General features: G+C 38.8%; 1 protein-coding gene across 3 annotated transcripts in view; it reads right to left on the bottom strand.

Moving 5' to 3' along the window:
* The window catches only part of PIAS2 (protein inhibitor of activated STAT 2), a 29,618-nt gene that overhangs the window by 4,020 nt on the left and 3,978 nt on the right, over window positions 1–21,620 (bottom strand). For all 3 annotated transcript variants that reach the window (XM_060761218.2, XM_060761219.2, XM_060761220.2), the window contains exons 2-13: window positions 14,604–15,078; window positions 13,060–13,144; window positions 12,365–12,415; window positions 12,165–12,255; window positions 8,985–9,119; window positions 8,684–8,789; window positions 6,931–7,004; window positions 6,070–6,230; window positions 4,544–4,677; window positions 2,930–3,098; window positions 994–1,133; window positions 160–197 (exon numbers count right to left, since the gene is read on the bottom strand). In XM_060761218.2, coding sequence (XP_060617201.2) covers window positions 160–197; window positions 994–1,133; window positions 2,930–3,098; window positions 4,544–4,677; window positions 6,070–6,230; window positions 6,931–7,004; window positions 8,684–8,789; window positions 8,985–9,119; window positions 12,165–12,255; window positions 12,365–12,415; window positions 13,060–13,144; window positions 14,604–15,078 — 1,659 coding nt within the window. The remainder of the gene's footprint in view (window positions 1–159; window positions 198–993; window positions 1,134–2,929; window positions 3,099–4,543; window positions 4,678–6,069; window positions 6,231–6,930; window positions 7,005–8,683; window positions 8,790–8,984; window positions 9,120–12,164; window positions 12,256–12,364; window positions 12,416–13,059; window positions 13,145–14,603; window positions 15,079–21,620) is intronic.

Raw genomic sequence — 21,620 nt, 5'->3', positions numbered from 1 at the left:
GGAGAGTGTTGGAGTGACATCATGGTAAGGCAGAAAAGATGGGTTTTACTGCTGCACAAAATCTAATCAGCTGGAAGTTCTTTCTTCACTATATTGAACTTATTCTAGTTCAGTTCATATTCTAAAGGATCTTATATCATACATAGTTGAGACACTTACCTGTGGATCAACTGGGATTAAAGAAAGAAAATCCAAACCTGGAAAGAAGACAAATATAGGTTGCCTTTAGAGAACAGATGCAGATTGTACATCATTAAATCCAGTGTACTATAGAATTAGTGCCAATCTGCAGCAAAAAAGCAGGTTCAACTACCCACAATCACAAGCTTTACTTAAAGGTAAAGGTAAAGGGTTTCCCTTGTCTGACTCTGGGAGGTGGTGCTCATCTCCATTTCTAAGCTGAAGAGCTGGTGTTGTCCATAGACCCCTCCAAGGTCATGTGGACAGCATGACTGCATAGAGTGCCATTACTTTCCCGCAGAAGCGGTGCCTATTGATCTACTCATATTTGCATGTTTTCAAACTGCTAGGTTGGCAGAAGCTGGGGCTAACAGCAGGAGCTCACCCCACTCTCCAGATTCAAACTGCCAACCTTTTGGTCAGCAAGTTCAGCAGCTCAGCGGTTTAACCCATTGCACTACCAGGAAGTCACAAAGTGTTAAACATGGGGAAATAATACATGGAGATACAAAATGGATAGACAGTACCACCCAAGATGATTAAGGCCAATATTCTCTATGAACTAAGTAACTTATCTGGGTGCAAACCCTCCTGCAACCCAGACAGAAATGTCATTCAAGGTCTGTGTCCCACTGCAATGGCTGGAATAATTGATCACCTTCTCCCTATGCACCAGATAGGGACTGTGGTGATACTGTCACTATTAAGACTAAGAAGTTGAGTCTTTGCGCAATTCTCTCCCACACAGTTCCCACAATCACTATCAACATTTCAAGAAGAGGGATATAGTGTCAGGGGAACACGTTGACCTACCAGGCAAGTCTGATGAAATACTTGACATTGGTGGATGATGGAATGGAACAGGGTAATCTGTTAATGAGGGTGGAATTGCAGAAGGATCCACTGTGCTCACTCCGGGGACTCGGACCGTAGATGGCTGATACATGAGCACCCTGTTTGAAAGAACAGGAAACGTCAGAAACAAGCCAATTTTCACCTTTCCTGACCAACAGCCACACTGGTTGAGGCTAATGAAAGCAACGGAAGGGCACAGGCTTCCCTAATCTAAAGCCAGCCCGAGGAAACAATGTGAATCACAGTAAAATAAACAAAATACAAGGGATAAGAAACGTAGCTTCAGTTTAGAGACAACACCAGAGCTATGTTTACCAATATGCCATGTTTTAAGAAAAGACAACATCAAGTGCACAGTGAAATAACCATGTTCTCCAAATAATTATCTATACATGTCTCACCACCGTTACTATTTACATCTTCTACATCACAACAAACATTCCGTCCGATCTTATCAATAACCTATTCATAGTGACTTGATAAAGCATGTGTCTGTATAATTTATTAAACAATAGACAATAAGAAAACTATTCACAGTTCTTGTTCAATTGTATGCAGTTAAAATACAGTTAGATCACACATTCTCTGAAGTCAAACCCAAGACCTCCTGCAAAGTGCATTGAAAAATTGCTATTTTTTTACACGAGATACATCTCATAGCAGCCATAGCAGAGCACCCAATGGAGACTCCACCTCAGACATTGGAAGAGCTGCAAGACTGAGAACAAGCCACGAGAGTCAAGACAAAGATCCACCCAGAGGAAAAGTGTTCTTGCCATACATCAAGGGAACCACTGACCGCATAGGGAAGCTGATGAGGAAACACAACATATAAACTATCTACAGACCCACCAAGAAAATCCAACAAATGCTACGTTCAGCAAAGGACAAGAGAGATCCTCTCACTTCTGCAGGAGTCTACTGTGTACCATGCAGCTGTGGACAAGTCTACATAGGGACCACCAAACACAGCATTGCCCAAACACGCATCAAGGAACATGAAAGGCACTGCAGACTACTTCAACCAGAGAAGTCAGCCATAGCAGAGCACCTGATGAACCAACCTGGACACAGCTTATTATTGGAGAACACAGAAATGCTGGACCACTCTCACAACCACCATGTCAGACTACACAGAGAAGCCACTGAAATCCACAAGCATGTGGACAATTTCAACAGAAAGGAAGGAACCATGAAAACGAACAAAATCTGGCTACCAGTATTAAATAAAATTCTAAAATCAGGACAGTAAAAAAAGAGCAATATTCAAAAAACAAGGGAATTCCAGGTAAGAATTAATCAGAGCCAGCTGACACCTCCCAACAAAGGATTCCCCTAGGCAGCAATTGGCCAGGCTTTGAGGCTGTAAAGCCATTAAATGCTAACCAATGTGGCCCATTGCGATATTCACACTTGTCTCAAAACAGACAAGAGGAGGGTGACTAAAATGATCAAGGGTCTGGAGAACAAGCCCTATGAGGAGCGGCTTCAAGAGCTGGGCATGTTTAGCCTGAAGAAGAGAAGGCTGAGAGGAGACATAATGAGGGCCATGTATAAATATGTGAGGGGAAGTCATAGGGAGAAGGGAGCAAGCTTGTTTTCTGCTGCCATGGAGACTAGGATGCAGAACAATGGCTTCAACCTACAGGAAAGGAGATTCCACCTGAACATTAGGAAGAACTTCCTGACTGTGAGAGCCGTTCAGCAGTGGAACTCTCTGCCCCGGAGTGTGATGGATTTAATATGGACCAAATTACCTTCCTTCACTTCCTTCTTACTTGGAGTTTATGTCAACTCCCTTGGAATTCTGAAAACTCAATCCAAAGAATCAAAGGTCAGAAGTTTGCACTCACCAGCCAAGACAGAAAATATGATTCATTGAAAACCAGCATACCCTTTGGTTGGACTTGCTTGTGTATCAGACATGTATATACATTTCCTTTTGGAAGGCGCATCTTCCTCTTCGTCAGAGGAACTCTCAACCGTGAGGTCAATGACATCCACTTTCTTCTTGCTGACTTCACTGAGAGGCGTGGAGCAGGGCTTGCTGACCACACTGGAACCTGAAAGGAGCACAGGTAGCATAGCAGACATCTATAGCAAGTCACATTATGGAAAGACTAACCGGTACTTCACAATAATTGTATCTACTTAACTAATCTCTACTGGTGTTTATACCAGCTTTGCCAACTGCTACGTTTTTCAAAACTATGTTTTGCTCAGTTGTTGTAGGTTTTTTTCGGGCTATATGGCCATGTTCTAGAGGCATTCTCTCGACATTTCGCCTGCATCTATGACAAGCATCCTCAGAGCTATGTTTTGCTTTTCTTTCCACAGAAGCACTGTTGCCAAACATAATTACTGTTCTATTTTTGTCTAAGAAAAGATAATCTTAAAATGGGAAGATGTTTCCTGCTATCATCTCCTAACAGGAGAGTAAAGATCCAGAAAACAAGCTGTGGGCTCAAATCATCCTTTTTTGTGTATCAGGGAAAAGGTTAAGGGAGGATTCAACCTAGTTCCTTCTGGTGCTTACAATCTACTATGTTTCCCTTCCTCGTCTTTCATCAAGCCTGTCGCTAATGAGAACATTGGAATATGAAGAAAATATGGGAGATGTTCCGTCATGTAACCCTTCACTCAAGTCTTTTATCATTAAAAGAATTCTGCCTCCAGGTGGACAGAATGGAGAGCATCACAGAACTGAAGAACAGGCTGGAGTGATGAAGGAAAGATGAGACGTCAGCCATAGCAGAGCATCTGATGATCCAACCTGGACACAGCATATTATTTGAGAACACAGAAATGCAGGACCACTCTCACAACCACCATGTCAGACTACACAGAGAAGCCATTGAAATCCACAAGCATGTGGATAATTTCAACAGGGAGGAAAACATGAAAATGAACAAAATCTGGCTACCAGTATTTAAAAAACTCTAAAGTCAGGACAGTAAATAAAGAGTAACACTAAAAAAAAAGACAAGAATAAATCAGGGCCAGCTAACACCTCCCAACAAAGGATTCCTTCAGGCAGCAACCAGCCAGGCTTTGAAGCTGCAAGGCCATTAAATGTTAATCAATGTGGCCAATTATGACATTCACACTTGCCTCAAACAGACAAAAGTTCTTTCTTCCACCCTGGACTTTCCACAGATATATAAACGTTGCTTGCCTAGTTTCCAACAAACCTCCCAACCTCTGAAAATGCCTGCCATAGATGCAGACAAAACATCAGGAGAGAATGCCTCTAGAACATGGCCATATAGCCCAAAAAAACCTACTACAACCCAAACACAAAAGCATCAAACACAAGAAAATGGCATTAATGGGGCTTCAAGTACACTCTGAGGAAGATGTAAAACATACTCTTGTGGAGGCTTCTTTCAGGGAAGTAGAAGTATCGGAAAGCTCTCTTCCTTTGGAAGAAGAGGGAATATAAGCCAGCCTGGGTGCTCTCGCATACAAATACAGTGTTTCATGTCCCAAAGTGACTCATTTCACTTACTTTCTACTTTGCTGCACTGTGGGCTAACCACCTTCAAAGGCTCCTTCTTTGGCCTCATTGGACACCAGGAACCATCCTCCTGAAATTTGATCTCGTCTACATCTGAACATTCATTGAGAATTTCCATAAAGAGCCTGGAAGAAACAATATGAAATATTATCCGTTTGTTTCCACAAACAGTTCTGATACTGCCTTTATTTTTAACTCACCCTCCCTTTACTCTGATAGCTATTACAACTGTCAACTATTGCTTACTAGTCTGTATTACATTCATTCCATTTCCTGGCATTGTGGGGTTGGGAACAGAATATTTTTACCAAAGTAAAAACCTTGTATTAGTTTTCTGGAGGGACCTCACAAAGAGATTCTTTTGTCAACAAATTTTGTAAAAACATGTCTTATGTTTTGTACTTTCTATTTGGATTTCAACAGCCACTATGAATATTATTTGGAAACGATATTATTGTTACCATGATTTGATCAACACACTTGATATTACATGTTTCAATTCAATAAGCCCTATATAAATTCAATGTAAATCCTGACTACATGGCAATACACTGAATCAGCCTGTGGAACTATTTCTCAGTATCCATAATGTATGTGGTTCTATACCTCATACATTAACTGCATATCATATTACAATCATATCAAAATGGCCACTGATTTCAGCATGGAACAAAGTTTCAAGCCAAACCTATAGCTTTAGGTCAAGAGTATTACAATGATAGTTTAATGCAGGGGTCCTCAAACTAAGGCCCGAGGGCCGGATACAGCCCTCAAAGGTCATTTACTCGGCCTTTGCTCAGGGTCAACCTAAGTCTGAAACGACTTGAAAGCACACAACAACAACAATCCTATCTCATCAGCCAAAATCAGGCCCATACTTCCCATTGAAATATGAATAAGTTTATATTTGTAAAATTGTTCTTCATTTCAATTATTGCCTTTTTCAAACTATAATCTGGCCCTCCAACAGTTTGAGCGACTGTGACCTGGCCCTCTGTTTAAAAAGTTTGAGGACCCCAGATTTAATGTATAGAAATGTATAGTGCAAGGGCCCAACTTCAAGCTATTTTACAAATTTAACTCTGATCCTGAACAATCCCTTTATAGCTTTAGGTATGTTAATATATACAAATTTAGCTTTCACCTGAAATAGTTGCTACATGTTTGCTAAATACAGGCAGTCCCCAAGTCACAAACATCTGACTTACAAATGACTCATAGTTAAGAACAGGGATGAGACAACAGGGAGTGAGATAAATCTACCCTTTGGAAGGGAAATTCACTCCTGAAAGACTTATCATGGGGGATAGATGTCTTCACTGAAGCTTTATCCACAATCTTTGTTTCCACAACAAAGGTTGCAGACAGAAAGTGAGGGGAAGACTTCTAAATAGAAGCACAGACAGCAAAACAAACACCGCAGGGGTGAAGAACCTATCCTGTTTGCAACTTGGGGGCTGCCTGTATAGCAACTGTCCATACCTAAAAGTAAAAGCAGTGTCGCCTTCTTTTCTTACCCATCTAAGATGAGACTCTCATAGGCAGCTTTCTTATCACACACAGGACATATCCAGGTGGGCTTCTTCTCATTCATTTGCAAGTAGAGAGCTGCATCAAAACACTGCAGATGGGTGCAAGTACCAGCGCGGCAGGGAATGGTCAGCCTCATTTTCCCCAGCTGGTAATCAGGGAAGGAGAAGAAAGGAATTAATTTTTAAAAAAAACTTTATTTATATTCCGCCGTATCTTCCCTGGGTGACTCAGGGCGCATTCCAACAAACAAAAAGGCAAAAAGTCAATGCCTCAATAACATACAAATATAAAAACCCAAGATAACCCCACATAAAGAGCAACTTAAGCATAACAACTATAATTTAAATAAAACATAATCAATTGAAAATTATAACTAACATAGAACTTAAGCATAAAACATCCAAATTAATATATCAAAACAACACAAAGTTTTACTAATGTGTGCACACATTGTATGGCCAAAGTTAAATGGGCTAATGTGATCTAACAAGGCCTGAGTACATTTGTACTATCCAATCAGCACTCTGGTAGTAGTTGCTCTTCATCTAATTACACATAAAATGTATCTATTAGGGAACTATCTAGAATTTTTACAGAAGCTTTTCACAATATATGTGTCATAAAAGCCTAGAGTTTTGAAAATTGAGTATCCTGTCAATCCCTTTTAAATTTTTCAGACAGGTTTCAATTCTTGGCAAAAGGACCACATTCCATATGAATATCAAATATAGCTCCTTTATACATACTGACTGACATGTTTGCTTATTTAAGCCATATCATTTATAAGTAAATAAAAACAAAAGATTTTTCTTTTTCAATTCATGCCTTTTTCTAGTTTAACTTACAGGACACATCAGTGATACTCGTAGACTGGTGGTAGCAATTTCACTGTCTGGGTCAGCCGTGAGTTTTTCTTTAACTGATTTTATAAGGAAAACAAAATAAGTTAGAATTACTGACTTCAACAATACTGTCGTTTCGTGGTCTATTTATTTTATTAATTTATAAATGCAAAACAAACAAACGAGAAACTGAACATAAAACCAAGTTTTGCATTAAAACGCTAATCTTCTGAGAAACCAGATGTTGCCAGAGCTTGGAGAAAATATAGTTTTAGAAACGGCATTTGTGTCCTTGGTTAACAGTGGTGTATTATAAAATATACTTTTTAAATTAGTATTTTCAACATTTGTGTAATTGGTTTTTGATTGTATTTTTATTCTAACCCCATATTGGGGAAAAGATGAAGTTGCAACTATCAGAACTTTCAATAACTTTCTATATTTTAAAATCAATAAATTTATACTCCCATCATTTCTCCAAGGAGGCTTCCATGCACAGGGGAAGATCTGTGACTGCACAGATGACCACTCAAAGATCTGCAATTACAGGTAAGCAATCTGTCTTTGTTCATACACAGCTACAGAGGTGTGGTGAATTGTGAATTTTAATCTACAGTTATGTATAAGTATAGATAGGTGTTTAGAGAGGTAAGTATTTAGAGTAGCATAAATGGGAGGATGGTAGCCAGCTTAGCTCAATTTGAGTTGGGTTGCTATGGAAAAAGGGGCGGAGCCAACTGCCACTTGGCAGGGCAGCCATTTTAAAACCGTCAGTCTGTAGTCAGCGAACTACAGGAGTGGTTGGTTCTGTAGTAGTGAAAATCAGGAAGGTAGACTGTAGTTTAAAAGCTACAGGGAAAGGCTGATTCTACTGTAGTGAGGATCAGGAAGGTTTTGGCTTTTAGCCTAGGTAGTTTGGATAAGTCAAGTTGACTTATTTATATTAGTATTTAGTGTATGAGTAAAAGGGGTGAGAGAAATCCAGTGAGAATCTTTATTACAACAGAAATATTACAAAGAAAGAGTAAGCTTGTATCTGAAGTAACCTAGTAAGAAAAGAAACACAGTTTGAAGAAAAATTGTTTGAAACCTGTTTAGTGGAAGGAAGAGTCCTTTCCAGAGTTGTTTTAAGGAATGTTATAAATGTAACCTCTGAAGATATGTGCCTCTAAGAGGTAAGAAACATTGAAACCATCAAGCTTCTGCTACATTTCAATAAACTTGTTACATTTTCTTCTGAAGCCCAGTCTCTGTTACAAATCCTTTCCAAGTTAAGTCACTCTACACCTTGAAGAAAGACCAATTCAATATTACTAGCTATTAGCTACGCTATCAATTTAATAAGCCCTTACAAAGTGGTGGCATCTTTACAAAATCTTTACAAATTGGTGGCCATCTTTACAAGAGGATTCTGGACTTGTTCTAGATATCCAGCAACGTTAGTAAGCTATCAAGCTAGCTACCATAGTTGCACTATTTCACGACTAACGACTGCCATTCACAGTGTTTATGCATTCCATCACTTTGTGCCATCCAATCCTCTTTCCCTCCTGAATAGGAAAAAAAACCCAGCAGCTAGACGTGACAATATGATGTAAGCTACATGTCCAGTTATTTACGTGTTTTGAACTTCTTGTCTACATGCTGTAATCCTTCAGATTTTGGAAACCAGAAACAGACTTTCAGGGATGGACTCAAAAAACTGAATCTTAACAAAAACTGATCTAAAAAGAGGAAAAACACAAGCATCACTCACTTAATGCCCGGGAATGATCAGGGTTTCGAATTCCTTTCATTTTTAGCCTTTGCAATAGCATTGCTGAAGTAAGTTGGCGGACAAGATACACAGACATGGAGTAATTCTGCAAAAGGAGGGTGGGGAGAAAAATGTGATGCCAATTGTCACAGAAACTCAAGAGAAGTCTGTCAGCAGTCACCAATAAGATATCAGCATATTAATCAATACAGTATTTCAGGAATGAATGACTAATGCATGATATTTGATGCAATTCTGCATTCTTTTATATGAAAACTTTGGTATCATGCAAAGAATTTACCTTTCCAATTTCAGATGCCCAGGAAATGGAAATCTGATTTGGCACTGCAGAGGATAGCCTGACTAGAGATGTAATATTCAAGGGACGTCCAGGTCTCTTTTGCTCAATCCCATTTTTGGGTGGAGGAGCATATCCCTGAAAAATACAGGAACATTATTTTTCAGTTTTTCCCCTTGAGGATTGTTGGAATAAAAATCACAGAATCATAACATTGGAAGAGACCACAAGAACCATCTAGACCAGTGTTTCTCAACGTGGGGGTCGGGACCCCTGAGGGGGTCGTGAAGGGGTGTCAGAGGGGTCGCCAAAGAACATCAGAAAACAGTATTTTCTGATGGTCATGGGGATTCCATGTGGGAAGTTTGAGCCAATTCAATTGTTGGTGGAGTTCAGAATATTCTTTGATTGTAGTGAACTATAAATCCCAGCAACTACAACTCCCAAAAGTCAAGGTCTATCTTCCCCAGACTCCACCAGTGTTCACATTTGCACATATTGAGTATTTGTGCCAAGTTTGGTCCAGATCCACCACTGCGTGAGTCCACAGTGCTCTCTGGATAGAGGTGAACTACAACTCCCAAACTCAAGGTCAATGCCCACCAAACCCTTCCAGTGTTTTCTGTTGATCATGGGAGTTCTGTGTGGCAAATTAGGTTCAAATACATCGCTGGTGGAGTTCAGAATGCTCTTTGATTATAGGTGAACTATAACTCCCAGCAACTACAACTCCCAAATTACAAAATCAGTCCTCCCCCAACCCCACTAGCATTTACATGTGGGTGCATTGGGTATTTGTGCCCAGTTTGGTCCAGTGAATGAAAATACATCTTACATATCTGATATTTACATTATGATTTATAACAGTAGTAAAATGAGTGTTATGAAGTAACAACAATAACAATGTTACGGTTGGGGGTCAGCACAACATGAGGGACTGTATTAAGGAGTCACAGCATTAGGAAGGTTGAGAACCACTGATCTAGACCAAGGGTTCTCAACCTGTGAGTCCCCAGCTGTTTAGGCCTACAACTCCCAGAAATCCCAGCCAGTTTACCAATTGTTAGCATTTCTGGGAGTTGAATGCTAAAACATCTGGGGACCCACAGGTTGAAAACCACTGATCTAGACCAACCCTCTGCAATACAAGAAAACACAATTAAAATCTGTTGTCAATGTGCTTAAAGCTTTATTTACTCCAAAGGCAATTGACCGTGCTCAATGGGGCTTATTCCGAAGTATAAATCCAAAAGTTCACCTTATAGTGCACTCCTATATAGTCTCACTCAAAAGTAGTTCTTGCCAAATTCTCTGGGACTTATTCTTGTGTAACTTCAATAACTTGGCAACTTTGGGGGATAATTAAAAGCCATATAGTTTTATAAAGAAGTGTTTTTGCAGGACATCAGCCAGCACTGAGCAACATTCTAATGACCCAAATTTCCTGAGACACGTCCTCACCCATGTAAACAAGCTTGCTCTCCATAGCTTCCTGAGACATACAAGGACATTCCCCTAACAATGATACACCCACATTGGAAGAAAATCAGCAGCAAACTGGAGAAATTACACTGTTTATCCGGCATTGCACCACCTGATATCCGCCGGGAAGTAGCAACCAATAGTGAAAGGACCAAGGCAGTGACATCTCTAGCTCATCCCTTGTTTGGGTATCAGCCAGCATGTCAACGACTTAAATCAATAAATAGTTTTCTACGATCTACAGAGACACTGGCTGGAACACCTCAGCATGCGAGAGTCCAAAAGTGGCAGGCTCAAACCCAGAACCTCAATCAATGGCTGATACCAAATGAGAGTCTCCCTCCTGGGAACACAGAAGACTGGGTGACGTGGAAGGCGCTGAACAGACTGCGCTCTGGCACCACGAGATGCAGAGCCAATCTTAAGAAATGGGGCTACAAAGTGGAATCCATGACATGCAAGTATGGAGAAGAGCAAACTACAGACCACCCGCTGCAATGCAACCTGAGCCCTGCCACATGCACAATGGAGGACCTCCTTGCGGCAACACCAGAGGCACTCCAAGTGGCCAGATACTGGTCAAAGGACATTTAATCAACTACCAAGCTTGCAAATTTTGTTTTGTGTCTGTTTGGTTGTTTTGTTCTGTTAGAAATGTAATACAATTGTCTGGTTGCCCCTGACACGATAAATAAATAAGCAGCAATCAAAAGGTTGTATCATTCTCTGCTGTGTTCTGATACATTAATAACCATACTCATCCACATGAAGTTACAAAAAGATTTCCTGCATAAGTAGATAAAAAAGTAACAGTATGATCCAGAGTAGGCAGTGCAAATCAATTGCCAGGAATGGTATTTGGCCCGCTCTTTGGAGAAGGAGGAAGAGCTAACTACTCTAAACTACCTTCACCTACTGCTGGGAACTATTATTGTATCGATATGAATTTTGGCCCAGTGGGATTATTAACAAAAGATCCTCCTTATAAATGCACAGCAGAGTAACTCATCAGCACCAGTGTGACCCAGCACCAGTAGCCCAAAGTGATCAAAAGAACAAAAACACACAAACCAACATTAAATCTTTTCTTTATAGCAAAATAATATGGTTGCACTATTTACAAGACAAGGTTTCAATGACACAAATAAAGTTCAACCTTCACACTGGAGCCTTGATATGAGGCATTCTCATATCAAGGCTTACCTCACACTCTGGCTTCTCTCACAGACTAAGGCCTACCTCACACTGTGAGACTGAGGCAAACTAACACAGAGGCCTACTAAGCTACAGGCTTTTGCTGAGTCATTGCATCCATTTCACCCATTCAGTGCTTGGTTCACATTTTTGTAATTAAAAATACCTAGTTAATTTTTAATATTTTTGACAAGTATTGTGAATCTCTTTCCTCTAAATCAGAGAAGAAAACTGGAACAAGGCAGTCCAAGTAGGAAAAACAAGATGATGCAGTATCATGCAGCTTATTATAGTGCATACATAGAATTCCATGATTCCAAACATTATGGTAATCCAGTTCCGAGATCTTTATAACTTTAAGCAATCTACTTCCTTTACTGAAACACAGGGGCATTAAATGCAAGGGTATATGGAAGAGGGCACTGCATTATATTGGGCTACTAATGTGAGGATTTCAAGAAGCTCAATTTCAAGCATAAACAATATTAAAAACTTGCAACACCTTACCGGCAAAGGAAAGAGTTTTCCATTTACTTTTATGCACAAGCTACTGGGATAATTGTCTTCCTGAGAACAGCTTGTTTCTGCCAGACATAACCTGTGTATGGAAAAGAATTGTGTTAAAAGGACACATGATCATAACTTGGAACATACTTCAATAAAAAGATAAATGTTATAATACACTAACATAAAAAGGCTGAAGTCACCTTAGCTGAACTTGAACAGTGTAATCCCTTCGGCCTCCTGGCAAGAAGTCCCTGTTAGAATGAAAGTGGGAAAGTTATAAAATGACTTTCTAGTTTTTTTTATTTGTAGCCCTAAAAAGTATAGTATCTATAATTATACTGCCCTCACTAGGTTCTGATGCATATATTAGACAAGACATCACATCTAACCATTTCCCACAGACACAGTAAGTGAAAAATATGTGTACATACAACTAGACTTCACAGTTGCAGAGATAAACTTGTAGGCAAGCTGACCAACATGCTCTGATGAATGATGTATCAAGGAAAGAAAAAACAAATTCAGTAGTGTTTCCCTGAGAACTAGTTAAACTAAAGTCCAATTCTTGCATCTATTGCAATGGCAGACTGCAGTTTAAACATCACAGACTACCACTCACAAGACTCTTATAAATGATAGATAATGCACCTTTCAAAATTTGAAAAGGACTCTTATTTATGAAAAAACTGTGATCTCTTAATTTCATGCTACAAGACTGTTAACAGCAAAATAGGGGACTATTTCCTTAGATGATGGAAAATTCCCACCAGGCACTCGTAAAAAAAGACTCAAAGTACACTATTTTCTCTCAAATTTCCACTCCCTTATAATTCAGTCAAATAAAAGTTAGCCAAATCAGATGTGAGAAAGTTCATGCCAAACAATCCATTAGTACCTGGAAATGCAGATTTCTCTGACTTGTTGGGGTGTTAGAGCAAAGATAAAGAACTTCTCTTGAAATCTTTGAATACTGCTCTGTACTGAAAAGACAGAGGGAAACATCTTTTAGGTGTGATAAACCACTGACAAAGTTCATAGACTACAAAAGGCTGTAAAGAAACAGAAATTAATCTAAAGTATTCCTGGTTTTAGCAGAGACTGAAATGGCCATAACACTAACCAAGATATAAATGCGACACTTTCAAGCATTTGGCAAATATTAAAAGTATGAAGTTCATGCCTACATTTTACATGTCTTTAAAAATTAACCTAACACTGATATGCCTTGCTTTGATGCTGACCCCAATTGCTGCTTATTGATTTGGGGTTTCATTGTATCTGAAAGACTGTTATAACTCAATTTGAGCTTGCTAGAGTTTTGCCATCCTCAGAAAAGGACTTTCTCTTGGTTTCACCAGGCACATTTGGTAGGAACAGCTTTACGGTCATAACTAAAGGCTGTTGTGGTGTCTTGTCAGCTCACTATAGGCAGTATTAACTGATGAAAGTGGACCCTGACTACAAGTGAAAATTGAGTTGAGCTACTCACAAAAACTGGGTGAATTTCAGCATCATGTTAAGGAAGGGTTGCCAGGGAACTCTGGCTATCAGGACAAAAACACATTGTTCCCGACTGTCCCTGCTTGGAGTGGAAGCATTAAAACAAGCATGGATCTTTCATATATTTGCTAATTTTTCTGTCCAAACAACCATGGAGCTCTCACATATTTGCTTATTTTTCTGTCTCTTTCCCAATAAGATTCAGAAGAGGGCCATATCTGCCATTAGGCAGAGTGAGGCAGATGAATCAAAGCTTCCCAACTACTCTTCTTAAGGCCGCTGGTCTTTCTTTGCTTTGAGAGCTGTCCCCTTGCCAGTGCTGAAGTAAGATTCTACTTTCAGTGCAGTCAAAACACCTGGGGACTCACAGGTTGAGAACCACTGTTTTAGTTAGATCTAACAAATGAATTTAGTGTTTTTTCTACATTGTGTTTTTTTTATTACCTTCAGTCCTTCCATGTGCTGCCCACTATGTGTCAAGGCTATTCAAGTGCTCACAATCAAACTTCATTTTTGAAACGAAGCGTTCCCATACATGTTTTGCATACAGCTGTGAATGATTGCTTCAGATATTAGTCACTGTGCATGTAAGAATTTAGTTTTGTTTCTAAAGAGTGCATATTTAAAAGATTATCAGCTTAAGCAGCAGAGACATGCATGCCCCTTGGTCCAAATTATATTGTGCTATGCCCAGAAGTTCGAAAACATGCAAATGTGAGTAGATCAATAGGTACCGCTCCGGCGGAAAAGTAACGGTGCTCCATGCAGTCATGGAGCCGGCTCTTCGGCTTAGAAATGGAGATGAGCACCACACCCCAGAGTCAGACATGACTGGACTTAATGTCAGGGGACAACCTTTACCTTTACATATGCCCAGAAGAGATTTTAGCAAGAATAAGAACACAATCAACTGTTACATTGTCACGTTTTAACACTTACCTAGGCTTGTAGGTTTAATGAGAACATCAAGTACATCATAGAAGGGAAGACTTTTCAATTGAACATCAGGATGCACTGGTGGGACTGGAGGTGATGGTTGCTGCATCTCAAAGCACGGTTTTGTGTCTTGAAGTAAAACTGAACTAAGTGGCGAGGAAGGAGATTGAGGGGTGACTGAAGTAGATGGTATTGGATGAAGTCCGGCTGCAGCCAAATCAGATTCCACAGGAGATGAGCTACTGTCCAGACCGAAGACTGAGGATTTTATAGCAGACAAGTCAGAAAGTCCTTCTATTGTCCTGGGATACCGGCGCCTGTACAGTTCTCGAATCTTTATCTGAACAGCTGGGCTACAGCCACTCTTCAGCAAGTGCAATGCCCTCATCAGGAGGTCATGTTTGCGCCCGCTTTTATTGCGTCCAGCAAAGCCCAATAGCACTTGTAACTCAGAGACCCGAAAACTTGACACCATATTCTAAGAGAAAATATAGCACATAAAAAACACAGACACAATACTTTGAGTAGATATCACTAGACATCACATGTTTGAAAGTGTAATATAAAACAGATAAAGTCTTTCTTAAGAACTCTTCCCCCTCCCTACCATTTCATGTATATTGTACAGTAATTATTTCAAATACCTATTTGGGGGAGGGACCACCTCCAACCCCTGCTCAGCAAGCAGCCTAGAAAATATTATGAAACTTTCTGTTATTTATAACCTCCCTCACATTTGACAGTTTTATTTAGATAAATTGATGAATTGATGAATCTCAAACATGAGATCAGGTGGTAAAACAGAAACTGCAACTGAACTTTAAAGGTATTAACATCAGGATGCTGAGAACACCAAATGCATTTTCTGGACAACTGTCTCCCCTCCAATCAAGCAAATGTACATAGTCACTACATGTGAAGTAGTAGTTATTTGTGGTAAGAGCAGTTATTCAGGATGGCAACTAAAAACAGTAACAGCATAATTCTAATAGATTTAATATTTTAAGAATACAAATATACTGAAAGACCGAAGCAGCGCTGACTACAGTATTCTTGACTTGTGGTCCTCATGACTCCCAACACCTTTGACAGACAACTGAACAGACTGTTTAAGTGCGGCCACCAAAGAGCAGTAAATCAGGTCCTCAGGCAGTTTCGTGGGCTATGAGGAAGTTTCTCCGCAAATTTACTCTAAGTCAACTTTCTTGAAAGTTCTACTCAATAATTACATGCCCTTGGGAATTGTTCTGTGATGAAACATACCGGTCCTCACTAGTCTTTGTTCCAACTGTCCTCACTAGTCTTTGTTTTCAGACCCTTCAGCATCCTTCTTCAAATTTAACACCTCTCAAATACAGGACTGAATTTCCAGAACGTTGAGGAAAAGTAAAGCAGGCCATAAGCTACAGTTCAACTGAACTAGTTAGCACAACGGAACTTATCTCCTCTGTTCCATTGGAACGGTTAAGAGCCACATAAAGCGTAACACAGACCTTTTCTCAACATGCACAGAGGTATGGAAAAACCACATAACCAATCTTTACACAAAGGAAGTAGCCCAACCATATTGACAGTGTCAGGGGGGCATCTACTGTCATCATCAAACTAATGACAAAAAAAAATCAAATGAAGTACACTATAGCATTTAAACTGCAGTACAGTATGTTCCTGGATTTTGTATGGAAACGTAACACCTCAAATAATAGTAAGTTCTATTGAAATGAAGAATTTGGAGCCCAGGAATACCACGGAGTGATGGTAGAGAACCTAGAAAATGCAGGCAAAGGACATATTTTGTTGAACACGAGAATAAATGGAATTGCAGATACTGGTCCTGTGGACGAAGATGTACTGCATTGCCAAATCTATTGTAAATGAGATTGCCAAGTCTCACAGTTCTCTGCTTCCTTCTGAATTTTTAGAGCTTCTTTTGGCCAGATATACAATTTTGTGCGAAACATTCAAGACAATCCAGAGTTACTTTAAATCACATATCTAGAGAGCTCACTATAATCACAAAGTGTGTGAAACCTGCCCTTACAATCTTATTTATTCAGAAGTAGATCCTAGTTGTAGCCCATACTCATTTATCTGGAGTATGGTCTACAACTAGGATCAACAACCCCGTATCAACCAGGCTATCAACCAGGCTGTGCTGAAGACTGTTTTTCTACATAAACATATACATTTGGCACAAGATATCTTTTTAACTCAAGCAGTATAAAATGGCATACATAAATATTCTACTGTTTTAAGATCATTTACTGTGGTCAATGTATTATAACAGTTTATGTGAGCTTAAGTCATGCATCATTTTGTTTTAGTAACTTGGAAGTATGAATGGGAAACTAAATTTAAAAACAATCCAGTTATTTCCCTTTTCTGAAAAAACAAACCCTGAAACACAAATCTCTCTCTGTTCTTAGCAGCAAATTGCAATATTGTATTCTTGTTTCCTTTCTTAATACCTAGCCTACTAACTCAAAACCAAGAACACCGCAACATAAAGGAGTTTGTCCAACAGAAAAAGAAGAGTTGAGTTGAGGCTTCCTACCTTTAAGTAGCAAACCCACCAAACCATTATTCAAAAAGAGTTGTAATTCACATATTTGCTTGCATCTGATTCTGGAGATCTCCAGGTAAGCCTAAGAACTCTGTCTGAAATCCCAAAGAGTCCTTGTCCAACTATACTGAACAAGTTGGGCCAAAAAATGCATACACCCACTGGCAGTTTCTGCATTCCTAGCACAAAGGTTAAATTCCTTTAGACATCAGTAGTCAAGACAATCAAGATAAGTTCATTTCATCTTCCCATGAAGACACAGTAGATCACCACCAAATTCCTGAAGGGATACTACTGATGCCCCCAAAATCAAAACTTTTTCTTTTGTCCTGAAGAAAAGAAACATGATAATATCCACTGCTTCCCCATATTAGGTTCTCCATAACTACAGGCTGTAGATGTATAAACACAAATAATATTACACATACCTTCCTCTTATATTTATGTCAATATATACATAAGATATGTTGATAATATCAGGATATGCAAATGTTCATATAATTGAATAAGAAATAATTCATAACTAGATAAAAAATGGCAAAGTAGTACAAATTGAGCATGTAATAGATCACACTGGGTTTCCTACATACCGTCTTACACATTTGCTTGCTTTTAAAAAACAGTGAAATGTTTGCTTCTGGGCCTAATTCTTAATCAGATAAACAAGAAGTTCTGACAAAGATAGCAAAAAAATCAAATGATTGAGAAAATCCAGGCCTCGGCTAAAATTATATCCTAAGTTTTTGCCCCAAAATAGGGAGTTGTAGTAAGCAAAAGTATCTAATAAAGCTGAAATAAAAGTCAACACAATCAAAACACTTTAAAAAACACACCAAAAAAAACAAACACCCAAGAATTCAGAAAAACTCACTTAAGCAACAGGCCAGTTTACGGATCAAGAACCTGCCTGAAAAAAAAAGAACTGAGGACCTCACCAGACAGATTTATAGCTCCATTTTCATATGCTTTAGAAACAGAGTCCCACAGAAAGGAGTCCGGTAGGACTCCATGAGGCTCCAAAACATTTGGGATTCCACTAAAATATTAGATATTCCTGGTGGTAAGAGCTGTTCGAGAGTGAACTATGCTGCCTTGGTGTGTGGTAGTCGTCTTTTCTACAACATTTTAAACAGAGGTTAGATGGCCATCTGTTAAGAGTGCTTGGATTGTGTGTTCCTGCATGACCCTTGTGGTCTCTTCTATGATTTTAAAAACCTAAAAAGACTCACCATTCATTTTGAATGTGGTCTTTCAAAGAGTCTGATTTCAAGAAATAAAGGACTTTACTGGGCATACACTTCATTGTCATTGTACAATTCTATGACAAAATCCTGCCAATCCCACATCCAAACAATGAATCAGAAGGTATTAACCCACAATGGTGGGTTCCAATATGCAATCATTATAGATATTTATGCATGTCTTCTTAGAGGTGGATGCATGCAAAATACTTACAGACTGTACAGTTGTAAGAAATAACAAAGATGGTGACCGGATAGCATATTCCATGTTTGTATGCAAGCAGAAAACCATCACAACATGGTTCATCCCTCTCCTCATCCCAAAGAAAAACAGTTAAAGTATGGAGCAACCTTCTCTAATTGCATGCACTTCAGATGTTTTGAACATTATAAAGCCTGGCCAATGATCCCATGATCAAGTGTAGCCAATCGTTCTGCAATCCAAAACAACCAAGTTGAGGAAGACTGGTATCATTATCTAACTATCTCGTTCCTACTCTAAGCCATGCACTTTATTCTTGGCCCACGCATTGGTTACTCGACACTTTCTAAGGGTATTCCTCAGTCTCTGTGCACTTGAATTTCACTTTCCATTGGCCCCATTTCGGAATCATTGCACTTATTTTAGACTGATCCCAGGTTTTTACTTTATCTCAGCCTTATTGTTTTAATATGATGCTTTTGTGATTGCGTTGTTTTTATATGATTGATTTTAATGCTGTTCCTATTTGTAACGTGGGCTTGTCCCCTTGTAAGCAGCCCCAAGCCTCTTCGGGGAGATGGTGGCGGGGTATAAGAATAATAACGATATTATTATCATTATGCTCTGTCAACAGTAAATATACAAAAGCAAAATACCACTACAGAATAGTTTAATACTTTAAAGATAAAAAGTTTAAATAATGAAAAGAAGGAAAAGTGATCCACACAAAGGAACGAAAAAGAACATCACCTATCATCAGAAGCAGCACAAAGAATAAAATAGCAGATCCTTCCATGTTTCAAGTATACCTTTTAAAAACAAACTGGCTGTGACATTTTTAAAACAGTCAAGAGGAGTCACTGACAATTTGGATATTACTACTTTACATTTTTAAGCTTTAAATATGAAGGGAAAAGACTCGGCTAATAGCAGACAACAAACAAAGGGGAGCAAAATACACAAGCAGAATAATAATCTATTTCCAGTATTATTTATTTACAGTATTTATATACCGCCTTTCTCACCCCTGGGGGGACTCATAAAGTTAACCTTCCTTCTTTGACATTCCTCAAGTTAATCTAAACATGGATATTCTAACAGCTCTACTGCAAATCCTTCTGTTTTATCTGGTTTTATTATGGCAAACTGTAGAACCTTTCTGACTCTTCCAATCTAATTTATCAAAGCACAAGAACACAAGTTCAAATATGATTAATTCAAATAAAATTATGTACAAAAAAGAAGTGTAGAAAAACAAATCTGCAAAGCATCCTTACATTTCATTTCCACAGCCATAATCCAAGTGCTTTAACTTCTCCTTCTAGCTCCAAATTATAATAGACAATAAGAACTCAAATCTAGGTTACCTAAGAAGGCTCTCAGATTTCTTGGGGAAAAGTAATTTCACATCACGGATAGGCATACAACAGCTTAACTGTATACATGTTTACCTAGAAGCAAGCCCCAAAGAACAGATGGAGTCTATTAATACAAAATGCATGAAGTGTACTCTGAGCTAAAACTTATGCAACGCCGAGGCAACTATCTCCAAGAAGAAAGGAAGGAAAATGAAGAATTTGAGCACTCTATGAAGATGACATGAAAGAAATAACCAAGTATCTGACAAGATGAAAGAAGTACAGAGAATAAAATGTATCTGATCTATAGTTTGACTTTTAAGAGGCTGTCAGCTTTAGAACGCAGCAAAGAAGGCTTTTCTCTATATTTTTGATTTACCAAATTTTCTAAGTGACACTTGTCAAGTAACAGAACTGTCTATCACATTTTAAATTCATTTCTGAAGGTGCTATGAAATTGCCTGATTTTAACTATGACTTTGACATCCTTCAGAAAATGGATCGCCACTGCAATCATCAAATCTAATTTTTGGCTGTCAAAAAGAAAACCAATGAAATAAAAAGGAAAAAGACTGACCATGAGATACAGAAGGATGTTACAGGAAGCACCTTTTCTGCAAAAGGAGCCTTGCAAGAGGCAACATTCAAGATGAAACAGCTTGGAAAAGAATTAAGAGTGAACGTAGTAAAGATGTTCAGTTTTCATGGGATGAGAAACATAGTTGTAGGAAAGACAGAAAGGTAAGAGCGTCAAATGCGAGTGTAAATAGAGACCACAGATTGGGAAAGGAAGGCAGAACAGATATACATTGGGCTTTAGTATCAGCTAGCAGAGTCCCTCAAACTGCACTCCCCACAGCTCCCACAATTCCTAAAATCTGGTAAGATGGCTAGGATTTCTGGGAGTTGAAGTCCAAAACACCTGGGGGAGCACAGTTTGAGAAACACTGTGCTAAGGTTTGGTTCCAGGACTATCAAAATCAGTTGATGTTCCAAGTTCCATTGTGCCAATCATTAAATAGCCTAGTTAAAGGATGTTCCTTATATATCACGTCAATATCAAGGTTTAGAATATAATTTTTGGAATATTTTCAAGCCATCATTGGTTGAATCCCTGGATAGGGAGAGCCAGCTGTACACCACGTGAGGGCATTTCAATTAGAATTAGTTGTACGGTGTTTTGAGACAAAGAATTTTATTCATTTACTTTTTTAATCTTTATCCCAATAGAAGGACTCAAGGTGCTAAATAGCAAAGATGACACCATAACATTAAAAACAGAGCAAATACATTACAATATGGGTATTTTTTTTAAACCACAATTAAACTTTATGATTTGTGGAACATAAAAATATTAAAATACCTTTAAAGGTAGACTTAAAATGCCTCTTCCCCCACAAAATCTCACTCATTCTGTCCTTTAATCAAGGCAAAGTAAAGAGCAAAACAGGCTCCTCGGATCCATATAGATTTTATTATTACTAGTACATGATGATTATCTTTAAAATTGTATCTCCCTGGACCAATCTGTTTGGAAAGTGTGAACTGGGAGAGCTGTTGTTATCACTTTATTTCTATCCCACCTTTCTTCCTATGGGCAGCTCACAATCACATGACACAACCCTAATTACATCACACCTCCCAATGGTAGACAAA

Source organism: Anolis sagrei, chromosome 2 (assembly GCF_037176765.1).
Source record: "Anolis sagrei isolate rAnoSag1 chromosome 2, rAnoSag1.mat, whole genome shotgun sequence".
In the NCBI taxonomy this organism is placed as follows: domain Eukaryota; kingdom Metazoa; phylum Chordata; class Lepidosauria; order Squamata; family Dactyloidae; genus Anolis; species Anolis sagrei.
Note: the sequence above shows the minus strand (reverse complement) of the source record. Positions and strands in the feature narration are given on the sequence as shown.